The sequence below is a fragment of the Dasypus novemcinctus genome, chromosome 9, assembly GCF_030445035.2.
Source record: "Dasypus novemcinctus isolate mDasNov1 chromosome 9, mDasNov1.1.hap2, whole genome shotgun sequence".
Taxonomy (NCBI): domain Eukaryota; kingdom Metazoa; phylum Chordata; class Mammalia; order Cingulata; family Dasypodidae; genus Dasypus; species Dasypus novemcinctus.
Window position 1 is genome coordinate 80,221,787 of NC_080681.1, and position 21,242 is coordinate 80,243,028.

The 21,242-nt window shown below is 38.0% G+C and overlaps 1 protein-coding gene across 2 annotated transcripts in view; it reads right to left on the reverse strand.

Moving 5' to 3' along the window:
• Nucleotides 1–128: 128 nt before the first annotated feature.
• The window catches only part of ZFYVE9 (zinc finger FYVE-type containing 9), a 279,436-nt gene continuing 258,322 nt past the window's right edge, over nt 129–21,242 (reverse strand). For both annotated transcript variants that reach the window (XM_058303586.2, XM_058303585.2), the window contains 6 exons: nt 18,998–19,148; nt 16,797–16,877; nt 16,346–16,508; nt 4,272–4,377; nt 2,235–2,411; nt 129–706 (listed from right to left, as the gene is read on the reverse strand). In XM_058303586.2, the coding sequence (XP_058159569.1) occupies nt 545–706; nt 2,235–2,411; nt 4,272–4,377; nt 16,346–16,508; nt 16,797–16,877; nt 18,998–19,148 (840 nt within the window). In that variant the 3' untranslated portion in view covers nt 129–544. The remainder of the gene's footprint in view (nt 707–2,234; nt 2,412–4,271; nt 4,378–16,345; nt 16,509–16,796; nt 16,878–18,997; nt 19,149–21,242) is intronic.

Genomic DNA, 21,242 nt, shown 5'->3' on the forward strand with positions numbered 1-21,242 from the left:
AACAAAATGTAAATGTGACTTCTACTTAATAAGCAGCAGCTGTGATGTACCCAGGACAAGAGCAGTGTGAGATTTCCCTTTTTACACAAATTTCTTTCTATACCAGTTCTGTACAAAAAGTACAAGTATGATGCTTCATTTTTTATTTCCCCTCTGTCCTCCCACCCCACCCTTGGTGATAGTTGTACCCATCTGAGCATTTTTGAGCACATGACTGTAAGTAAGTCATAAAACAGAGGAGCAGAATTCTTGCCTAAACAGTAACAGAAGGGGATTAGCTGCAAGGATAGCATAACTGTTGTGCAGTAATAGAAGCTGCCCAGATCCTCTTGGTGGACAATGCATAGAAGACTTAGAATTATGGAACATCTGCCCCACAACCACCCTTTCCCACCCCCTGATCCCAAACCCTTTCACCCCCCCACCCCCACCCCATTAATAGTGTTAACAAAAGCTTAATCTTCCAGTTTTAAAGTGCAAATGTTTTGGGTATGACTGCTGTTGCAACAGGTCTGAACAGAAAAAAAATGGAAGTCTGCTCTGTCTATGCGATGTTTTCCAGAATATAAAAGATGAGTTCCATGACGACGGGGCCCTCGCTGAGCTGGCAGGCCCCTCCGTGGATCACCGGCACCAAAGCACTGTCCAGATCATTCATGTACTGAGAGGGAAGGGGCTGTCCATTGCTCCCTGCTTGATAGCCAACCTATAGCACAGAGAGATGACAACAGGTTACTAGGCAGGGATGATCTCTCCCGAGGGCTGAGGGCCAAGGAGGCTGATCAGGAAAAGGAGGTGTCCTCCTTGGCCATGGACTACACATATGGTAGTGAATACCAATTTTCTCCCTCCCTTCCTTGAATTATTTATCATTTATTCATCCTGACCCTGTACTTTGGTAGCTTGTGAACCTTGGGCAAGTCACTTTCCCTGTTACTTAAACTTTCCAGAGCGGGGAGTGTAAGAAATAATACCTAAACCTTTGGTTGTGAAAAATAAAATGAGGAATATGCTATGTATGACTTCCTGACATAGCAGGAGCTGAATATTTGTTCTTCCATCTATCCATCCATGCATCATTTTCTGAACGTCTATAAACACAGGGATCCAAAGATGAATGAAAAGTCCCCTGCACTTAAGAGGCTCACCATTTAGTAGTAAAATACTTGTTCTTTAATTGTTTTCTGTAAGGTAATTCTCTCTCCAGCCAGAGTGTCAGTTCCATTCAGGAAAGGACGATGATATTTCATTTGCACTACCCTAATACACTTAGTACAGCACTGGGCAAGACCCTAAATGCTTAGTCAGGAAACAGAGTAGACACACACCCTTTTACCATTTTTCCTGGTAAAAGCGCGACTCTGCTAAGAACTAGTTTCTCTCTGTATTTGGACAGTGTTGAAAAGGATTAATCACTCTACTAGGAGAGGTGATTGAGCTGAAAGGCCATGCCCATTTTCTAAATGATTCAAAGCTAAAGAGTTGAGGGGAAAAAGAAAAGTCTAGCAATTAGTAAACATCAAAGCAGGACACTTGGGACATGTCACTGGCATCCAAAATCTGAAAGAAAAGTAGAGAAATTAGAGTCGTAGGCCACAGGAGAATGACAGTGGGTCAGGGAACTACAGGTGGGAGGAGCGACGACTGGATTGTTACTACAGAGAACAAACAAAACAGTCAAGGAAGACAGGGAGAGAGGCCTGGCCATAGGAAACCCATGCTGTCAAGAATATTAATGAGGAAATAGCACTAGTCCTATCCATTAATTGGCATGAAAATATTGCCTGTAAGAAAAACCTTACTTGGACTGAGCAGCTGCATAGGTCAGTGAGCAGAAGCCTGCTCTGGTCAGACCTGCCTACTAAGGGAGTGCAGGATGATGATTCCTGATAGGTGTGACTGGCGAGTCTCAAAGGGTAGCAGAGATGCCATTCACACAGGGTGGCTGGCAGCTCCTCACACACATTCCTCCTCTACGCCACATTAAGAAGAAAAGCAACTCCTTGGAAAACATTCAGGTGAAGTAGTAAAGGTTCAAATGGATCAGAGAGAGTCTGACCAAGCAGTGCATCCAGGTATATAAAAACAGAGAGAAGGCCAGAATACCTCATCTAGTCAGGCCAGAAGGTCAAGGGAAGTAAACTCTCTAGGTTGACTCAAGCAGGAAAATCCATGTATCAGAAATATAGGCATTGCCTAAGTCCAGCCTCCAAAGTTGCCCAAGACCCTCTTACCTGATCTGAGTCAAGTGTCACACGTAGTCCCAGTTTAGTCATTCCATCTTCCTTCAGAAGCTTCAGGTGAGGGCAGAGAGCAAGGCAAAAAGCCTTGGCAACGTGCTCGGTCAATCTACTATGATCTGCAGGATCACTTAGGCAATTATGCTGGTCATCATTTTCCAGAAAAAACACCTATTTCCCAAACAAAAAGATTTCAACCTTGTGCCTGAGAGAATTTGGAATAAACAGCTGGCTTAGCTCACTGGGTATAAATATCTTGATTCCCCGTGAAGTGCAAGAAGACCTGACAGGAAGAGAACACCATAAAGTCTTTGGGCCAAGGAAATAATGAGGAGAACTCTGACCTCTGCTCTGCTGGTAAACAGCATTAGGCAAGTCACAAAGCCACACCACCACTCTGAACCTATTTTCTCATTGCAAAACGGGATGTAATAGCCTGACTACCTCACTAGGTTAGTGGGAACCAAGAATGAGAGAACAGAGGTCAAACCTCTTAACGAGTTATAAAAAATTTTACATGTTCCAGACCCTGAGTACTACTCAAAACCAGTCAAAGTGACAATCATTACAAAAGCAGCTAAAATCACTCAGGTACATATGAAAGCACTGAGCTGGTCTGAAGGATGAGTCACTGGGAACAACGGTTCAAGAACTGGAAATCCAGGTTCTAGTCTCTGTGCTATTGGTGACCAGCTGTGTAAACATAGGTAAGTCATTTAACCCCTCTTGGGCTCACTTTCCAAGTCTGTAAAATGAAAAGCTAGAAGAAACAGAATAAAAAAATATATATCATTTTAAAGCTGAAAGGATTCCTGGAGATCTTATAATTCAATCCTTTATCTTATAGGTGAGGAGAAATGATATTCAAAAGAAATAAAGAGACCTAGGCTCTACCAGTGAAAATATGACTTTAAACTTTGAGCCAATCTTAAGGAAAAACTTTCTATCTCCTTAATATATACACACAAACTGATCCCTGCCCTGCTCCTCTCATTCCCAAGTCAGCCTCGAATACATGTTCCCATTCTTAGCAGTAAATGTCTTTCAAATTAAGGAGCAACCTAATATAGTGGAAAAGAGCTTAAGAGCTTGCCAGATTTGGGTTTGAATGAGGACTCCGCCATTGCTTACTTTCTGCAATCTTAGACAAGTTACTTAGCTTTTGAGCTTTAGTTTTCTTAATGGTGAAATAAATCCGCCCCCCCCCCCTTTTTTTTTTAAAGACTGGTATATAAGATAATTCCAACTGTATGGCAAGTATCCAATATAGATCCTAACTGCAGCAAAACCGACCAAGGTTTCTGAAGAATATGGCAAAGATAGTATTATAGCACTCAAAGATGCAGCCTTCTTGAATTCCAATGCAAACAAATCTCTGTAAGCTAGTTCACAAGAAGGAGGGTATATCAGATTGCTGCAGGCAGCATTTGGTGGCATTTCTTCCCTGAGAGCGAAGGTAGACTAGATGGAGTTGAAGTGTAGAAGATAAATGGAGAAATTTATTTTTATTCTCTAGAATCTGACCAAGATGTGGCTCTCAGTCTTGTGCCCAAAATGGGCCAAGGATGCTGCTGGGTATTTTGTCTTCTCCCCCTAAAAAGGCACGTTTAGGTCTCAATCCCTGGTCCTGTGAGTGTGAACCTATTTGTAAATAGGACCTTTGAAGACGTTATTAGCTAAGGTGTACCCAAACTGAATGAGGGTGGACCTGAATCTAATATGGCCTAAGTCCTTATAATAAACGAAATTGGACACCAAAAGAGAAGCCAGAGAAAGCAGCCAGAAGCTAGAAGTCAATAGAACCCAGAAGAGAAAGGAGAACACATCATCGTGAGCACTGCCATGTGACAGAAAAGCTGAGGAAACCCAAGGATGCTGACCAGCCGGAGGATACTGACCCAGGGAGGAAGCAAGCCTTCTAGTCTCTGAAACCATCCGCTAATAAATTCCCATTGTTTAAGCCAGAACGTTGTATGGTATTTGTTTTACCAGATAGGAAACTAAAAGAGACGCCAAATTTCATATCCTTACCTCTGTCCATCTGATGACTTTTCCATTTGCTTTATACTCTGATCCATGGAAAATCTTCACACTTGTTATAGACTCCATGGACTTCCCATCTATAGGACTTATGACACTAAAAGAGAGGCAAAAGAAAGTGATAGAAGCAGCTCTTGAAGTTAGAGGAGCCATTTCCCTTATGAAATCTTGCTGCAAATGCCAGGTATGACTAACTATATTGGATGTCTTGCTAAATACATCTGTACCACACAGCCACTGTACAAAAATGTACATGAACAGAGCTCTCATAGGAAGAGCCTACCCACTGAAATAATTCAAAGAACACACATTAAAAAAAAAAAAAAAGTAACTTTTCCCGAAGCTAGTTCTCTCAATGTAAAGAAATAGTTAAATCAAGCCTGCTCTTCTTCCACATTCCTTCTTTCAATGAGTGCATGGCTATCCACTCAACCTTGCTCTATCCTCTGCAATTGGCAGCACTTTGCTCCTGACTCTATAGTAACACTCATTCCTTTCCATGTCTGCCTTACAAATGAACTTCTGATATTCACCTCTGTGTGCTGTATTCCCAGCACTGACCCTGGCTTGGCACTTAGGAGTTTAATAAATGTTTGTTGGTTAAAATAATTATTTGACCAAATGTTAATTATGACAGTGCTGGTATGAACTGATGAACAAGTACCTATATATCTATAATGACAAACTCCCTTCACTGCTAAATTATCACTTTCAGGTTAATGAATAGAAAGGCCACTTTTCATAGTTACTTTCTCCCTGAAAGACTGCAAATATAAGTATATGGAGATACACACTCATTCTGATAAGGATTCAAAATGATTGGGAAAAATATTCCAAATAATTTCTAACAATTTTCAAAATGTTTTATGTTCTTGATTCTCTATGAATTAAAGGACAAACTTAAATTACACTTTAATATCAGGTATTCACTTCATTTTCTTGAAATATAATTATTTAAACAATATAAATTTAATTTCTAACTCATCAACAATGTAACAAAAGGCATCTTTAGGTGATTTCCATCCTCTGAGAGAGGATACCCAGACACTCACAGACAAGCTGTAAAACATTCTATTTATACACTATAAACTAAACTCTTGAGTTTTAGAGTCTTCCCTGTGTAGTTCTTGTCCCATTTTCTAAGATGCTGCCACTGGAAGAGGCAACCTACTTGTCAGTTACTCATACTTTTGGGCATCAGATTTTCTACTTTATGGCCTTAATAATTATGTCTGTTTCCAATTTAGTAGAGAATTAAACACAAATGATTTTAAAATTAGAGCTTCCAGTGAAGATTGGGAAGATAAAAGGGTTATGTGTAAAACAGACAAATGCACCTATTGATTAGAATGTTGCTTCTTTCCATTCAATAAAAAAGTTAATTTTTTTAAAAAGTCTGAGGAAAGTGGATTTGGCTCAACGGATAGAGCATCTGCCTACCACTTGGGAGGTCCAGGGTTCAAATCCAGGGCTCCGACCTGTGTGATGAGCTGGCCCACGCACAGTACTAATGTGGCCAAGGAGTGCTGTGCCATGCAGGGGTGTCCCCTGTGTAGGGGAGCCCCACGCGCAAGGAGTGCGCCCCATAAGGAGAGCCACCCAGTGTGAAAAAAAAAAAAAAGTGCAGCCTGCCCAGGAGTGGTGCCACACACACGGAGAGCTGATGCAGCAAGATGAGGCAAAAAAAAGAGATACAGATTCCCGGTGCCGCTGACAAGAATACAAGTGGACAAAGAATACACAGCGAATGGACATAGAGAGCAGACAACTGGGGGTGGTGGTGGTCAGGGCGGGGAGGGGGAGAGAAAGAAATAAAAAATAAATCTTAAAAAAAAAAAAAAGTCCAGTATACCAGGTTCTAACTACCACGTGCTAGTCCCACTGACTGGAACACCCTCTTTGCCACAGCTACATGGCAAATACCTATACATTTGACCAGATTCAGCTCAAGCATTAGCAATTTCTCTGTAAAGTCTCTCTTGAATATATCCCTACTACCCGTACCAAGCTTCCTCTTTTTTTATAAATCTCCATCAAATCCTATATAGTTGTCTATCAGCATCTTCTATACTTTGGTACACTTATTTATAACTGCCTTCAAAACTAGACCAAGTTACCTGTCACCAGGCACCAAGTAGAATTCACCTTTGTATTTCCAGAGGACTACACAAAGAATTACTGCCTGAAAAATGAATGGATGGACTGGGGGATAAGTAAATGAATGGAAGAAAGATTAATACAAGGTAGTATGGTATAATTATTCAATCAATATTTTAATCAATTTTATTGATACATATTCATAAAACATATAATCTATCCAAAGTGTACAAGCAATGGTATTTGGTATAATGACAGTTGTGCATTCATCACTTCAATCATTATTAGAGCATTTTCATTACTCCAATAATAATAAGAAATAAAAAACAGACCAAAAAACCCTTTACCCCTTAATAATCACCTTTCAGTCTCTTTATCCTTCCCCTGCTGTACATAGCTATTCTGTTTCTAATTTACTTGTACTTATATTTTGTATAGATGAAGTCAAATAATATGTAGTTCCTTTTGTCTAGTTTTCTTTCACTTTGTGCATTTCCTTTATTTTTTTTACCCTTAATGTTAATGGAAAATTAATATATTACCATATACTTCTGTCCATAAGTTGCTTTGCTTGTATTTTTGCCTGATATTAGCAAATTGTAACATTAACGTATATTTGTTCAGCTTCAAAGAAAAAGTCTTATATATGCAATATTACCATACTAATATTTTACATGAGGTTTTGCTATGCTATACAGTCCCATGTTAACATTTTTAGCTTTCCTTCTAATAATATACATGATTTTATACTTTTCCTTTCAATCACAGTCACATCCATATATTAACACTACTAGTTACAACACTATGATGTGCTTTCACCTTTTCTATCCATTTCCAAAGATTTACGAACAACCTTTTTTCCAATTCTACACAGATTAAACCTCAGTTTTCCATTTTCTAATATCATTCTATTTTTCTGGTGATCTATATTCTGGTTATTAATACCATGAGTTTACATAATATATTTAGTTCATAATAGCACAATCATATGGTATTTGTCCATTTGTGTCTGACTTGCTTCACTCATAATGTCTTTCAGGTTCATCCATGTTGTCATGTGCTTCACAGTTTCATTTCATCTTAGAGCTGCATAATATCCCATCATATGTATACATCACAATTGGTTTATCCATTCTTCAGTTGATGAACACCAGGGTTGTTTGTATCCTTTAGCAACTGTAAATAATGCTGCTATGAACATCGGTGTGCAGATGTCTGTTCATGTCACTGCTCTCAGTTCTTCTGGGTATATATCTAGCAGTGATATTGCCTGCAACTTCTTTGGGGACTGCCAAACAGTCCTCCACAGTAGCTGTACGATTCAGTGTTCCCACCAACAGAGAATAAGCTTTCTTCTCTCTCCACATTCTATCCAACACTTGAAGTTTTCTGTCTTTTTGATAGGGCCATTCTAATAGGTATGAAATGATATCTCATTGTAGCTTTGCTTTGCATTTCCCTATTCACTAGTAATGATGAACATTTTTTCATTGCTTTTTTGTCATTTGTATTTCCTCTTTGAACAAAAGTCTATTCAAGTCTTTTGCCCATTTTTTAATCAGGCTGTCTTTTTATTGTTGAATTGTAGAATCTCTTTATAGATCATGGATATTAGACCCATATCAGATATATGATTTCCAAATATTTTCTCCCATTAAGCCTTTTCACCCTTTTGACAAAGTCCTGTGAGGTACAAAACTACTTAATTTGGAGAAGGTCCAACTTATCTAATTTTTTCTTTTGTTGCTCATGCTTTCAGTGTAAGATCCAAGAAACCACCACCTACCACAAGATTTTGAAGATGTTTACCTAAATTTCCTCTGGTAGTTTTATGGTCCTGGCTTTTCTATTTAGGTATTTGATCCATTTTGAGTTGATTACTGAATAGGGAATGAGATAGGGGCCCTCTTTCATTCTTTTGGTTATGGTTATCCAGACTCCCAGGACCACTGTTGAAGAGATTATTTCGTCCACACAATGTGGACTTGGTAGGTTTGTTAAAAACCAGTTGGCCAAAGAGGTGAGGATCTATGTAGACTATTGGAACTTTGAGCGGTATAGCAATGAATCTATAAATCAGTTTGGGTAGGATTGACATATTCATTGTATTTAGTCTTCCGATCCATGAATATGGAATGCCTTCCATTTGTTTAGGTCTTCTTTGATTTCTTTTTAACAGTGTTTCGTAGTTTTCTGAATACTGGTTCTTTACAACTTTGGTTGAAATTCTTTTCCTGATTTCCTCCTCAGATCGTTCAATACTAGTATACAGAAACATCAATTTTTGCATGTTCATCTTGTATCCTACAACTTTGCTGAACTTGTTTATTAACTTCCAATAGCTTTGTCATAGCTGTTTCAGAATTTTCTAAATATAGGATCATATCTTCTGCAATTAGTGAGAATGTCACTTCCTCTTTTCCTATTTGAATGCCTTTTATTTTTCCCATCTAATTGCTCTAGCTAGAACTTTCTAGTACAATGTGGAAAACAGTGGTGACAGTGGGCATCCTTGTCTTGTTCCCAATCTTAGAGGGAAAGCTTTCAACCTTTCCCATTGAGTCCAATGTTGGCTGTAGGTTTCTCATATATGCCCTTTATCATATTGAGAAACATTCTTTCTCTTCCTATGTTTTGAAATGTTTTTATCAAGAAAGGATGTGGGGATTTGCTGAATGTCTCTTTTGCATCAATCAAGACGGCCATGTGGTTTTCTTTCTTCAATTTGCTAATGTGGTGGATTATGTTAATTGATTTTCTTGTGTTGAACCACCTTTGCATACCAGGAATAAATCCCACTTGGTGATGATTATAATTCTTTTAATATGCTGTTAGATTCTATTTGCCAGTATTTTGTTGAGAATTTTTGCATCTATGTTCATTAGACAGATTCATCTGTAATTTTCTTTTCTTGTAATGTCTATATGTGGCTTTGGTATTGGGGTGACATTGGCTTCATAAAACGTGCTGGATAATTTTCCCACCTCTTCAATTTTTTGGAAGAGTTTAAACAGGGTTGGTATTAATCCGTCTTGGAATGACTAATAGAATTAACCTTTGAAGCCATCTGGTTCTAGACTTTTCTTTTTTAGGATATTTTTGATGACTTATTCAATCTCTTTACCTGTGGTTGGTTTGTTGAGTTCCTATTTTTCTTGTAGAGTCAAGGTAGGTTGTTTGTGCATTGCTAGGAATTGTCCATTTCATCTAGGTTGTCTAATTTCTTGGTATACAGTTTCTCATGATATCCTCTTATGATTCTTTTTATTCCTGTGGAGTCAGTTTAATGTCCCCCCTTTCATTTCTAATTTTACTTATTTGCATCTTATCTCTATTTATCTTTGTTCATCTAGCTAAGGGTTTGTCAATTTTATTGACATTCTCAAAGAATAAACTTTTGGTTTTGTTGATTTTCTCTATTGTTTTTGTGTTTTCAATTTCATTTACTTCTGTTCTAATATTCATTATTTTTTTCCTTTTGCTTGCTTTGCTGTTCTCTTTCTAGTTCCTCCAGGTGTTCAGTTAGGTCTTGCATTTTAGTTCCTTCTTCTTTTTTAATATAGGCATTTCCCTCTCTGCACTGCCTTCACTGTATTCCATAAGTTTTGATAAATTGTGTTCTCCTAACCATTTATCGTAAGATATTTATTAGTTTCTCTTATAAGTTTTTCTTGGAACCATTGATTGTTTAGGAATATGCTGGTTAACCTCCACACATTTGTAAATTTTCCACTTTTATGCCTATTATTGATTTCCAGCTTCATTCCATTATGATCTGAGAAGATGCTTTGTATAATTTCAATCTTTATATATTTATTGAAACCTGTTTTGTGACCCAACATGTGATTATTCTGGAGAAAGACCCATGAGCACTTGAGAAGAATGAATAACATGCTGATTTGGGATGCAATATTCTGCATATCTCTGCTAGGTCTACCTCATTTATCATATTGCTCAAGTTCTCTGTTTCCTTGTTGATCTTCTATTTAGTTGTTTTAATGATGTGAGTGGTATGTTGAAATCTCCAACTATTATTGTAGAGATGTCTCTTTCTCCCTTCAGTTTTGAAAGAGTCTGCCTCATGTATTTTGTCATATATTTATGACTTACTCCTTCTTGGTGGATTGTCCCTTTTATTGATATATAATGACCTTCTGCATCTCTTATACCTTTTTTGCTTTTAAAGTTTGCTTTGTAAAATATTAGTACAGCTATCCCTTATCTCTTTTGGTTACCATTTGGGTGGAATATCTTTTTCTAAACTTTCACTGTCGGCTGTTTTGTATCCCAGGATCTAAGATGAGTCTCTTGTAGACAGCATGTGGATGGCCATTTTTTTAATCCATTCTGTCAGCCTTTATATATATTTTTTTAATTTAAAGAATTATTTTTTGTTTATTTCTATTCCCCCCTCCCCCCATTATCTGCTCTCTGTGTCCATTTGCTGTGTGTTCTTCTGCGTCTGCTTGCATTATCTGGAGGCGCTGGGAAACTGCGTCACTTTTTTGTTGCATCATCTTGCTGCATCAGCTCTCCGTGTGTGTGGCGCCAATCCTGGGTGGGCTGTGCTTTCTTCAAACAGGGCAGCTCTCCTTGCGGGGCACACTCCTTGCACGTGGGGTATCCCTACGTGTGGGTGCCCCTGTGTGGCACAGCACTCCTTGTGCATGGCAGCACTGCATGTGGGTCAGTTTACCACACGTCAGGAAGCCCTGGGGATCAAACTCTGGGCCCCTCCCATATGGTAGACAGATGCTCTATTAGTTGAGCCACATCTGCTTCCCAGCCTTTATCTTTTGATTAAGGAGTATAATCCATTACAATAAATGTTATTGCTATAAATTCATTATTTACTTCCACCATTTTATTCTTTGGCTTTCATACGTGATATTTTTTTCTGTCTTTTTACTCTGGTTATCCTTTCTGATAGTCTTCCCTTCTACACTCTCCTCTAAACCTCTCTCTCCTGTCTTTTCCTTTCAGACTATAAGGCTCTATTCAGGCTTCCTGCAAAGTCAGATTCTTTTTTATGAATCCTCTTAGTTTTTTATTATTTGTGAATATTTTAAACTCACCTTCATATTTGAAAGACAATTTCCAGATAAAGAATTCTCAGCTGGCAATTTTTTTCTTTCAGTATACTAATCATATCATATCACTGTCTTCTCACCTCCATGGATTCTAATGAGAACTCTACACTAAGTTTTATTAGGCATCCTTTGTATAGGATGGTTCTCCCTTGGTGCTTTCAGAATATTCGCTTTAACTTTGTCATTTGACATTCTGAGTAGTATGTGTTACGGAGAAGGTCTATTCTTATTTATTCTGTTTGGGGTACACTGCACTTCTTGGACATGTAAATTCATTTCTTTCATGAAAGTTGGGAAATTTTCAGCCACTGTTTCCCCAAGTACTCCTTCTGCCCCTTTTCCCTTCTCTTCTTCTGGAACTCCCAGGACACACATGTTGCTTTGCTTTGTGTTATCATTCAACTCCCTAAGCCCTATTGAATTTTTTTCCCATTCTTTTCTCTGTTCTTCTCTCTCTTCTATTTCATCTGTTCTGTCTTCTGCATCCCTTTTTCTTTCTTCTATCATTTTAAGTCTGCTGTTGAATGCCTCTGTGGCAGTTTGATATTATTTATGATTTAAAAAGAGATATTGATAATGTTTGTAAACTGTTCTGTTCCTCTGGGTGTGATAACCCTTTGCTTGTATTGGATTCAGCTGAAACTGAATATTAAATTATGTTAAGATTAGACCTTTGGTTCAAACATGTCATTAGAGTATGATTCAGCATTGAATCCCAGCCCTCTTGGTGGGCTGATGAGACAAACTCTTAATGGAAGTAGACATACGGAGAAGAACAAGGAGCAAGAGGACAGCTTATTACACTTGGCAGAGGCCCCATGAAGAGAGATGAGCCTGATAATCTACAGCTGACCTTGTGAAGAGACCAGAGCAGCTGAACCCAGAAAGAAATGAGCCCTGGGAGAGAGATGAACCTTACAGCTCAGACTGGAAGAAGCAGGGACCATGGAACCTTAAGAGGAAGAAGGAAGATCGAACCCTCGCAGACGCCACCCACCATCTTGCATCAACACACGGCAACAGACTTTGAGTGATGGTTTCTCTTACGGTAGCTTGAGTTGGACTCTTTAGGGTTTTGTGACTGTAAGCTTCTACCCCAAATAAATACCCTACATAAAAGTCAACAGAGTTCTGGTACTTTGCATCAACATCCCTTTTGCTTGTTCTCAGGGGTTCCCTTCCTTCTCCTTCCTTTGTTGACTTGGAAATCTGAGTCTAGACTTGAACCTGCAGTGACTTCAGAGTGTACAGAGGATTGGTTGGTAGCTAGAATGAAAAGAAGACCATTTGCTAATGACACAGGAGTTAGAACTGGTGACATATATCTGGGAAATAACTGTTCCACAACAAGGGTGCTGTTGTTTAACTATGAGTTTTCTTATCCTGTCACTAATTGTGGTATCAAGAAAATTGTATTTCCAGGGAATGATATGATTGTACTACTTGAGATCAATTACAAATCAATGTTGGACACCACCTATGAATTTGAGGTGCTGTGCTTTATTAAGAGACTTATATTACCACCTCTGGTACCTTTTGGAATGAATGGGTATAATGCCAGTACTTTGAGTGGCAGCTGTCCAAACAGAGCAGAAGGGCAACAATCATCAGCTGATCACCAAATAAAATATGAACAACATTCCAGTAATTACTGCATCAGCAACACCTGCTTCATTATTTCCTCTCTTCCCTTATACAAGAGAGCAGATGGTACACACTGATTTGGGAACCCATTTCAGTAATGATGTTACTGTTTCTGTCCAAAGAAGGGTTGCAATTATCTTATTACCTTCTAGAAGTTTGGACAGTGCATATCTATAATACAACAAACTTTTAAAAGAGGTAATTTTAAATGTAATCGCCATTCTGTCTAATGTTGTATGTGAAGGTTCATAATAAATTTCCTATATGAATGTTAAAAAAAAAAAGCCTCTAATGTGTCTTTTTCCATTCTTTTAAAAATGTTAACAAATCAATTTTTAAAAAGATTTATTTATTTATCCCCCCTCCCTCCCCCACCCATGGCTGGTTCTTTCTTTCTGTCTCTTTTCTGTGTCCATTCGTGGCACATTTTTTCTTTATCTGCTTGTCTCCCTTTTGTTGAGTCATCTTGCTGCACCAGCTCTCTGTGGTGCATGGGCTGTCAACTCTCTGTGGTGCGCAAGCTGGCTTTGTCTTCACAAGGAGGCCTTGGGACACAAACCCAGGGCCTCCCATATGGTAGACGGGAGCCCAACTGATTGAGCCACAGCCACTTCCCAACAAATCAATTTTTGTTACATATCAATAAAATATAAATCTGTCCAAAGTGTACAATCAATAGTATTTGGTATATTTAATGTGTTCTTGCTCTCACCTCTTGTGTTTTTCTTTCCCATAGGCTGTTATTTTTCTATTCAGGTTTTCAGATTCTTCTTTGTGCTTGCCCATTGTCCTCTTGATGTCCTTTATCTCTGCAGCCATATTGTTTTTCAGCTTGTTGATTTGATTTAGGAGATTTGTATGAGTCTTATGATTAGTTGTCTCAGATCCTGTGTCTCATCTGGGGCTCTGATTCATTCCTCTGCTTGGGTGATATCTTCCATTCTCTTAGTATGGCTTGTAATTTTTTGCTGATATCTAGGCATTTGATTAGGATGTTGGCATACTCTCATGCTCAATTTCTCTCTCTTATGTCAGTATTTAGTGGCAGGAGGCTGTGTGTTACTGCCATTCTTTGATTCTTGGTACAACTTGTTCTAGCTCTTTAGGATTGTCCTGTTTAGTTACTCAAATCTGGGCCATGGACCCAGTAATGGGTTGCAGACCTGCTTCTAAGAGCCTTGGGTATGAAAGCTGTAAAGGCCCAAAAAAAGCCTCTTTTTGTTTTCATTCTTTTTTTTTTTTTCATTTTTAAAAGAATTATTTATTTCTAGCCTCTTTTATTTACTTTTACTTCCCTTGTATGCACTTCTTGGATCTTCCAGCAGATGGTGGTCTTCTGCAGCCCTCTCAGCTCAAACACTGGTCAGAAAGTGTTTGACACAGTTGGTGTCAAACACCAACTGTGACAGAGGATCATGCCTCAAGGGTATTCAGAGCCTTGCAAATCAAACCTTCTCAGAATCTGCTTTCCCACCTTCGCTAGCAGCCCCCTCCCTCTTCCACTCCCCTCTGTGTCCTTAAGAGCAAGTCCCAGTCAGCAGGAAGGGTGTTTAAAAGGGTTGGGTTTCTTAGTTGCCTGCCAGCAACCCAGGCAAACAATGGAGCATTCCACCCCAACCTGGCAGGGCTAGGGGAACACAGCAGACCACATTTGTTGGCCAAAAGTTGAACCAGCCTTAGGCTGTGTCCCGATAGCTCTCTGGGCTCTCCTGAGGAGGTGGACCCCTGCATCCCCCTCTGTCTATAGCCAGCAGCCAGAGGCCAGAGAATTCAAAGTTTTGTGCTCCAAGGGTATGGTATGCAGCTGCAGCCTTTACTCACAGAGTTTCCTGTAGAGATTCTTTTCCTTTGTCCCTCTCTCTTCTGGGTCTTATCCGCCCTTCCCCTGGTGTTCTAAACCTTACAATTTTTTTTTTCAGACCATTTCTGTCTGTCCTCTACTCTTTCTCTGGAAGAGAAGTTATTCCTGTGTCACTTTAATCTTTCATCTTCCCAGAAGTCTCAATCAATATAAGTACTTACTAGTTCTAGGTACTAGTGATACTATAATAACCAAACAAAAATCCCTGTACTCATGCAGCTTACAATGTAAGTCATAATATATTGTTTGTTAGTTATACGTGCTATTGAGAAATGTAATTAATGGGAGATAGGAAGTACTGGAGGGGGAGGGGCAAATGGGAGGCATGTTTAGAAAGACTGGAGGCTTTATTGAGAAAATGGTATTTGGGAAAAGACTTGAAGTTAGTGAGGGAGTGGCTCTTGTGGCTACCTAGGAGGAAAGTGTAAACTGAGAGAATTAGCAAGGGCAAGTGGGGGCAGGAGTGTACTTGATATGCTCAAACAAGGAAACCATTGTTGCTCTGGGGAGGTGATTGGGTAGCAGAAGTGATGCACAGATTGTGTTGGGCCTAAAATGCCATAGAAAACTGGCTTTTACCCTAGATGATATGGGAAGTCATTGGTGGATTTTGAGCAGAGAATTGACCTTACTCTGCCTGCTGTATTAGAAATAGGCTGGGGTAGGATAAGGGAGGGGGCCAAGACCAAGACTAAGTAGGAGGTTACTGAATAATCTAGACCAAATGATAGTGGCTTGAACTAGGATGGTGGGAGTGAGTAGAGGTAGTAAGAATATCATTGTGGAAATACAATGAAGAGGACTAGCAGTATTAACAGTTGGATTACATGTGAGGTATAAGAAAAGAAAATATGACTCTGAAGTTCTGACTTAAGACATTAGAGTTAATGTATACTGGGAAGATTTGAAAGCATTTGAAACCCAAGGAGGTGGTTTTGAATTCTAGCCCGGCCACCTCCTAGTTCTGTGGACATGATAAATCATTTAGCCTTTTGGTGCTTGCTACTCATCTGTAAATAAAGAATAACAATGCTTATCTGAAAGGGCTATTAAATGAAATGAAACAGTATTGTCAAAGTGCTTTTTAAAGAATAAAAAACTTAGATATTACTATTCCAAAAACTGTTAAGTCTTAGAGGGACTATTTTGTTTCATCAATTTCCTCTCATCTTTCTCTCAGAGAAAAAACACACAAAAAACCTCCTTCAGAAGCTAAGAAACCAGAAATTAAAATTCGATATTATATATACAAAGCAATTCTTTCTTTTAAGTAGGGTTTCAATAAAGCTATGAAACATGCCTGGAGGCAGCAGATAAAACCTGAGCCTCGTCCATAACTAAATGTCACAAGATGGGAGATGTGCTGCGTTTACCCCTTGTTGATGTTCTTGTCATCATCAACCCACTGGATGTGGATGTGTTCCTGGAGATCCTCCGCATCGACCTTCCCACAGGTGATGGTGAAGTCCTTCATCTCACGCAGTGCCTGCCTCAAGGAATCCATGTTCTCAGCAGTGATCTGGACCATGACGCCATCTGAGAATCAGCACCAAGATAAAATAGACGGAAACAATGCAAAGCCAGGGAAAGTGGCAGCTGAGACATGGTACACGGCATCTAGCAAATCTCTTTGAGATTAAATGTTAAACTTCTCTCTGATCTCTAAAGCTGACCAATACAAAGAGGTTTTGTTTTTGAGTTGAACCTATTACTTACTGAAAGTGGTATGAGGAGCAAAACCAAAAGGGGCTCTGCTTAAAACACTTGCCTGTTGATTTCACTTCAGACCCAACTAACATATAATACAGTAAGCTCATTATTTACCTTCCACAATACTGGACTTGGCAAGGTATCCTGAAGAGGATTTCAGAGCGCCACTGAACACAAAGAAACTGGCACCAGTCACTAAAATAGCAAGAAAAATAGTTTAGTAAAGTAAAACTGCCCTCGAGATGAAGGGATTGAGAACAAAAAATGAAACATTTGAAAGTTTGAAATTCCAAATATCATCAAACAGAAAACAAAAAATACTGACTCTTTATACTATAATATACAAGTAATTAAGAATTCTGATGCTTATGATAGCTTTGGGAATGAGGTTTTAAGATAAATTCCTCCATTTCATTTTGCTCTTCCTCCAATCAAGAATCAAAGAATCTTACAAGCAAAGAAATCTTAGTAGTTATCAAGTCCAGGAGTCAGCAACAACAGCCCCCTTGGCCCAGTGCTTGTTTTTGAAAATAAAATTTTATCGGAATATAACCATGCGCATTCATTTACATATTGTTTATGGCAATTTTTGTACTACAAAAGTAGAGGTAAATAATTGACAACAAAGACTACAAGGCCTACAACACCTAAATATTCATTAGTCTGGCCCTTCACAGAAAAAAATTACTGATATCTGATCTAATTCATTGATTTCCAGATTTTTTAGATCAAATATATTTGAAAGATGGATATATGGTTGCCAACTATTTTATTTTGCCAAGTAATTAACAAAACAAACACCTACTTAAAAAACAAACGCCTATTACCACAATCTCTTCATAAAAGAAAGATATTTAATTTCATTTAGCTTTGTGAAAACTTCACTACAGTCCTTATTTTCTTGATTTTTCCACATTTTAACTGGATTGAGCCAATCCAACTTCCCACCCATCGTTTCTAAAATATCTGTAACAGGTGGACATCTAGACTTTATCCAAGGCTCCTAGGGTGAGGTAGCCCACAAGAGCATGAAGCAGCTACCGAATAACCCTTTGTGCTCTCAGATTGAACCAAAATCTGGCTCCCTGAAGCTTTCACTCATTGGTGCTAGTTCTAGCCTTTTGTAGCTATGGAGAATAACTTGAATCTTATTTCCACATAATAGATAACCTTAAAAACAGATTTCTCTCTTTCCCCCTCTTCATTACTTTTCCAGGTTAAACATGTATACTTTATTCAAGAGGTCACTCTTTGACCTAGTTTCCAGACTTCTCACAGGCTTTGAATCATTCTCTGGAGACCCTCCAAGTTTTATCAATGCACTTACATTAATGACAGCTAGAACTTAGTCCAATAGTCTAGATATGATTTGACTAACAGAGAGCATTGTAGACTTATCAGCTCTCCAATTTTGGATTATCATACTTAATATACATGTATTAAATGTTCCTTTTATGCCTTTACCAAATAAATTACTTAAAAAGCATACTGAAGACACAGATATATGTATACGTCCTAGAGAAGTGTTTCACAAAAGATACTAAAGAAAGCTAGTTTTGGTAGATACTCAGAAAAAAAAAAGGTCTGTGGTCAAATAAATTAGGAAAAGACTAGACACTATCCTCTTAGAACATCAAAATACACAGATTGTTAAAGGCTCTGAAAAATCTTGTAGGCTTGAAACATGTTTAACCTGGGTTTCTCAACTTTAATTTAGTAAGCAAGATTTTTATTTATTTAAACATTTTTTAAAACCACAGAATCTGAGAAAACTGGGAAATGTCACCAAGAGTATGTCTCAAACTCTAATGCGCATTTGAATCACTCAGAAATTTTGCTAAAAAATGCAAATTCTGATTTAGCAGATCTGGTGTATAGGCTCTTCATTTCTAACAATCTCCTAAATGATGGATTACTTTCTGAGTAGCAATGAACCTAGAGACTTCCTTCAGATTCCTGTCAATCTATTAATAAACAATTTTTGGGTATGATCATTCAGCAAGCTCCAATTCTACGTAAGCATACTCTCACGATGGGGATTAGTCTCTTACCTTCAAATACCAATGCCAGCCCTGTCAGTATCCTGAGGCAGTATTTTCAAAAAGCATTTCCCTTAATAACAATGGAGATCCCATTTGCAACCTTGAGTCTGGTTACTGGGGAGTTAACATAATCCTGGAGCATAGGCCTGGGAGGGTTAATTAACTTGTTTGTGGTCACCTATCTAGAAAATGACAGTGATGAGGCTGAGATTCCAGTTCTCCAAGTTCAGTACAACTTTCCATATCATAATCTCAACCAGCTCAAATACTCACCCTTTCTGGGCTGATTGTGAATACTGATGGCCTGGGTCTGATAGTTTCCATCATCGTTCTGTACACACACAAGATGAGAGTCTGCCTTCTCATTGAAACAGGCACCTCCTGCCAAGACATGTTCATTGGATTTGTTCATGGCTTTCATCATCTGCAATCAAAGAAGAAGGTTAATCTTACTCTGCCAGGAATGTGCATTTTTCTGTCCAGAATGGTGCAACTCCACTTTTTCAAAGATAAACTTAATATAGTAATATTACTTATTAAAGCGACAAAGGGGATACCAAATAAAACCAAATCAAAGTTACCATTAGTAAAAAAAAAAAAAAAAAAAAAATCAAAATACAGAAAAATTCCCTAAACAGTTCATAGACGGTTTATGTTATAAACGGATGTTTACAGCATTTGATTCTTTGTCATCTTATTGCTTCACTGAACTCAATTAAAATAAGTTTAGCAAATTGTAGTCATTTCTATCCATTGATTCTAAGTATATATGCACTGAAATTCTAAGTTCAAAAGAATATCCCTCGTTTAAATACATCTACTTTCTTTTTCCACATACATACAAAGGAGTGAAGGCTTTCCTCTAAAAATAGATTTCTTAGTTTTACTAACTTATGTTTGACAATTTCAACAAAACCAGTTACTAATTTTTTTTTTTTTTTGAGGTACTGGGGCTGGGGATTGAACATGGACCTCGTAAGTGGGAAGCCTGGTGTTTAACTACTGAGCCATATTGGCTCCCCTAAGTTGTTTTTTTTATTTGTTTGCTTGTTACTTGTCTTTGTTTTTAGGAGGCACCAGGAACTGAACCTAAGACCTCCAATGTGGGAAGCAGGTGCTCAATTGCTTAAGCTACTTCCATTCCCCTAGTATTTTACTTTGTTCTTATCAAAAGATTTAAGATGATAATTATGAATCTAATCTGAAAAAACTCACAGGCCACCATTTTGTCTCTAGTAAACAAATCTGAATTTCTCTTGATGCTAAACTATGACCTCTGGTAAAAACATGCTCATGATCAGTTGTTTTTATTTCTCCTTTTTCTCATTATGCAGCCTTATTTTCCAAGTTTCTGTTCTAGTCATTTAAAATGAATTCAATCCTTTGAAAATCTAATCCAAAATTTTAATTTTATTTTGCTTTATATTTGTTCTATTATAAAATGGAGCACCACAACGTGAAAAATACCAGATACTTGATACCTTTTATATTCCTACATCAATAAATTTTTATGGTATTGGTATGTCCTGACTTGATTTTGTTAGGTTTATAATTCTTACTAGGTTAACATTACAATATATTACTATATCACTAGTGGCACCCAAACAATAATTGAGTATTCCTCTCACATTGAGGTCTATCACTAATTTAAACCACTTCTATTGGGATTTTCCAAAAGTTAAGTCTTTTGCAAACAGGATGAGTCACAACTAGAAGATTCTTGCTTAGCAAAGTCTCATTTGCAATTTATATTTTTAATCACATGAAAAGAACTGAGATGATCACATGTAGTAATTTTAAAGAATATTATAGCCACCACTGCTTTCAAATAATTAGGCTAAAGTGGTTTCTAATTTTGTCTACTCTAAGTGGATTAGGGAACGTTTTGAATTCAGACATTCTGAATAAATTCGCTAGCTTCTAAGATGAAATCATTTCTCTGTCAATTTAGAGCCCAATGAGATATATAAACTTCCTATTCCTTTAGAGATGAATGATCATATTTTCTTTCTCTTAAAATAATGTTCATTTATACTAAGGGGGGTGTTTCCCAGATAGTCAAAGGACCCTACTGACCATGAAAAAAACTTACACTTGTCATATAATGATAAAAATACTTGACTCTGCTCTGTTAACTAATAGTTGTGCTATTTCTCTGCTCTATCAACACAAATTCTATAATATCTCTTGTATCTATCCCTATCTTCACCATAGTTCAAGACCTAATTACCTGTTATCTGGTCTCAATAATAATCTAACTGGTTTTCCTACAGTCAGTCTCTATTGGCTCCAATTTGTTCCACACCATGTTTCCATACTTACCAAAGCATAGCTATGATTATGTTCAGATCTTCTCTACCTGATAGTCCACGCAAAATCACAAGCTGCTTATTCTCTAGTTCCAAGCCTGTTTTCCTGTCTTGCCTCCCTTCCTGTTGTGACATTACATGCTGCTTATATGCAGGACTAATTGCTAATGCCTAACATTTCCCATCTCTGAGCCTTTGTACATGCTATT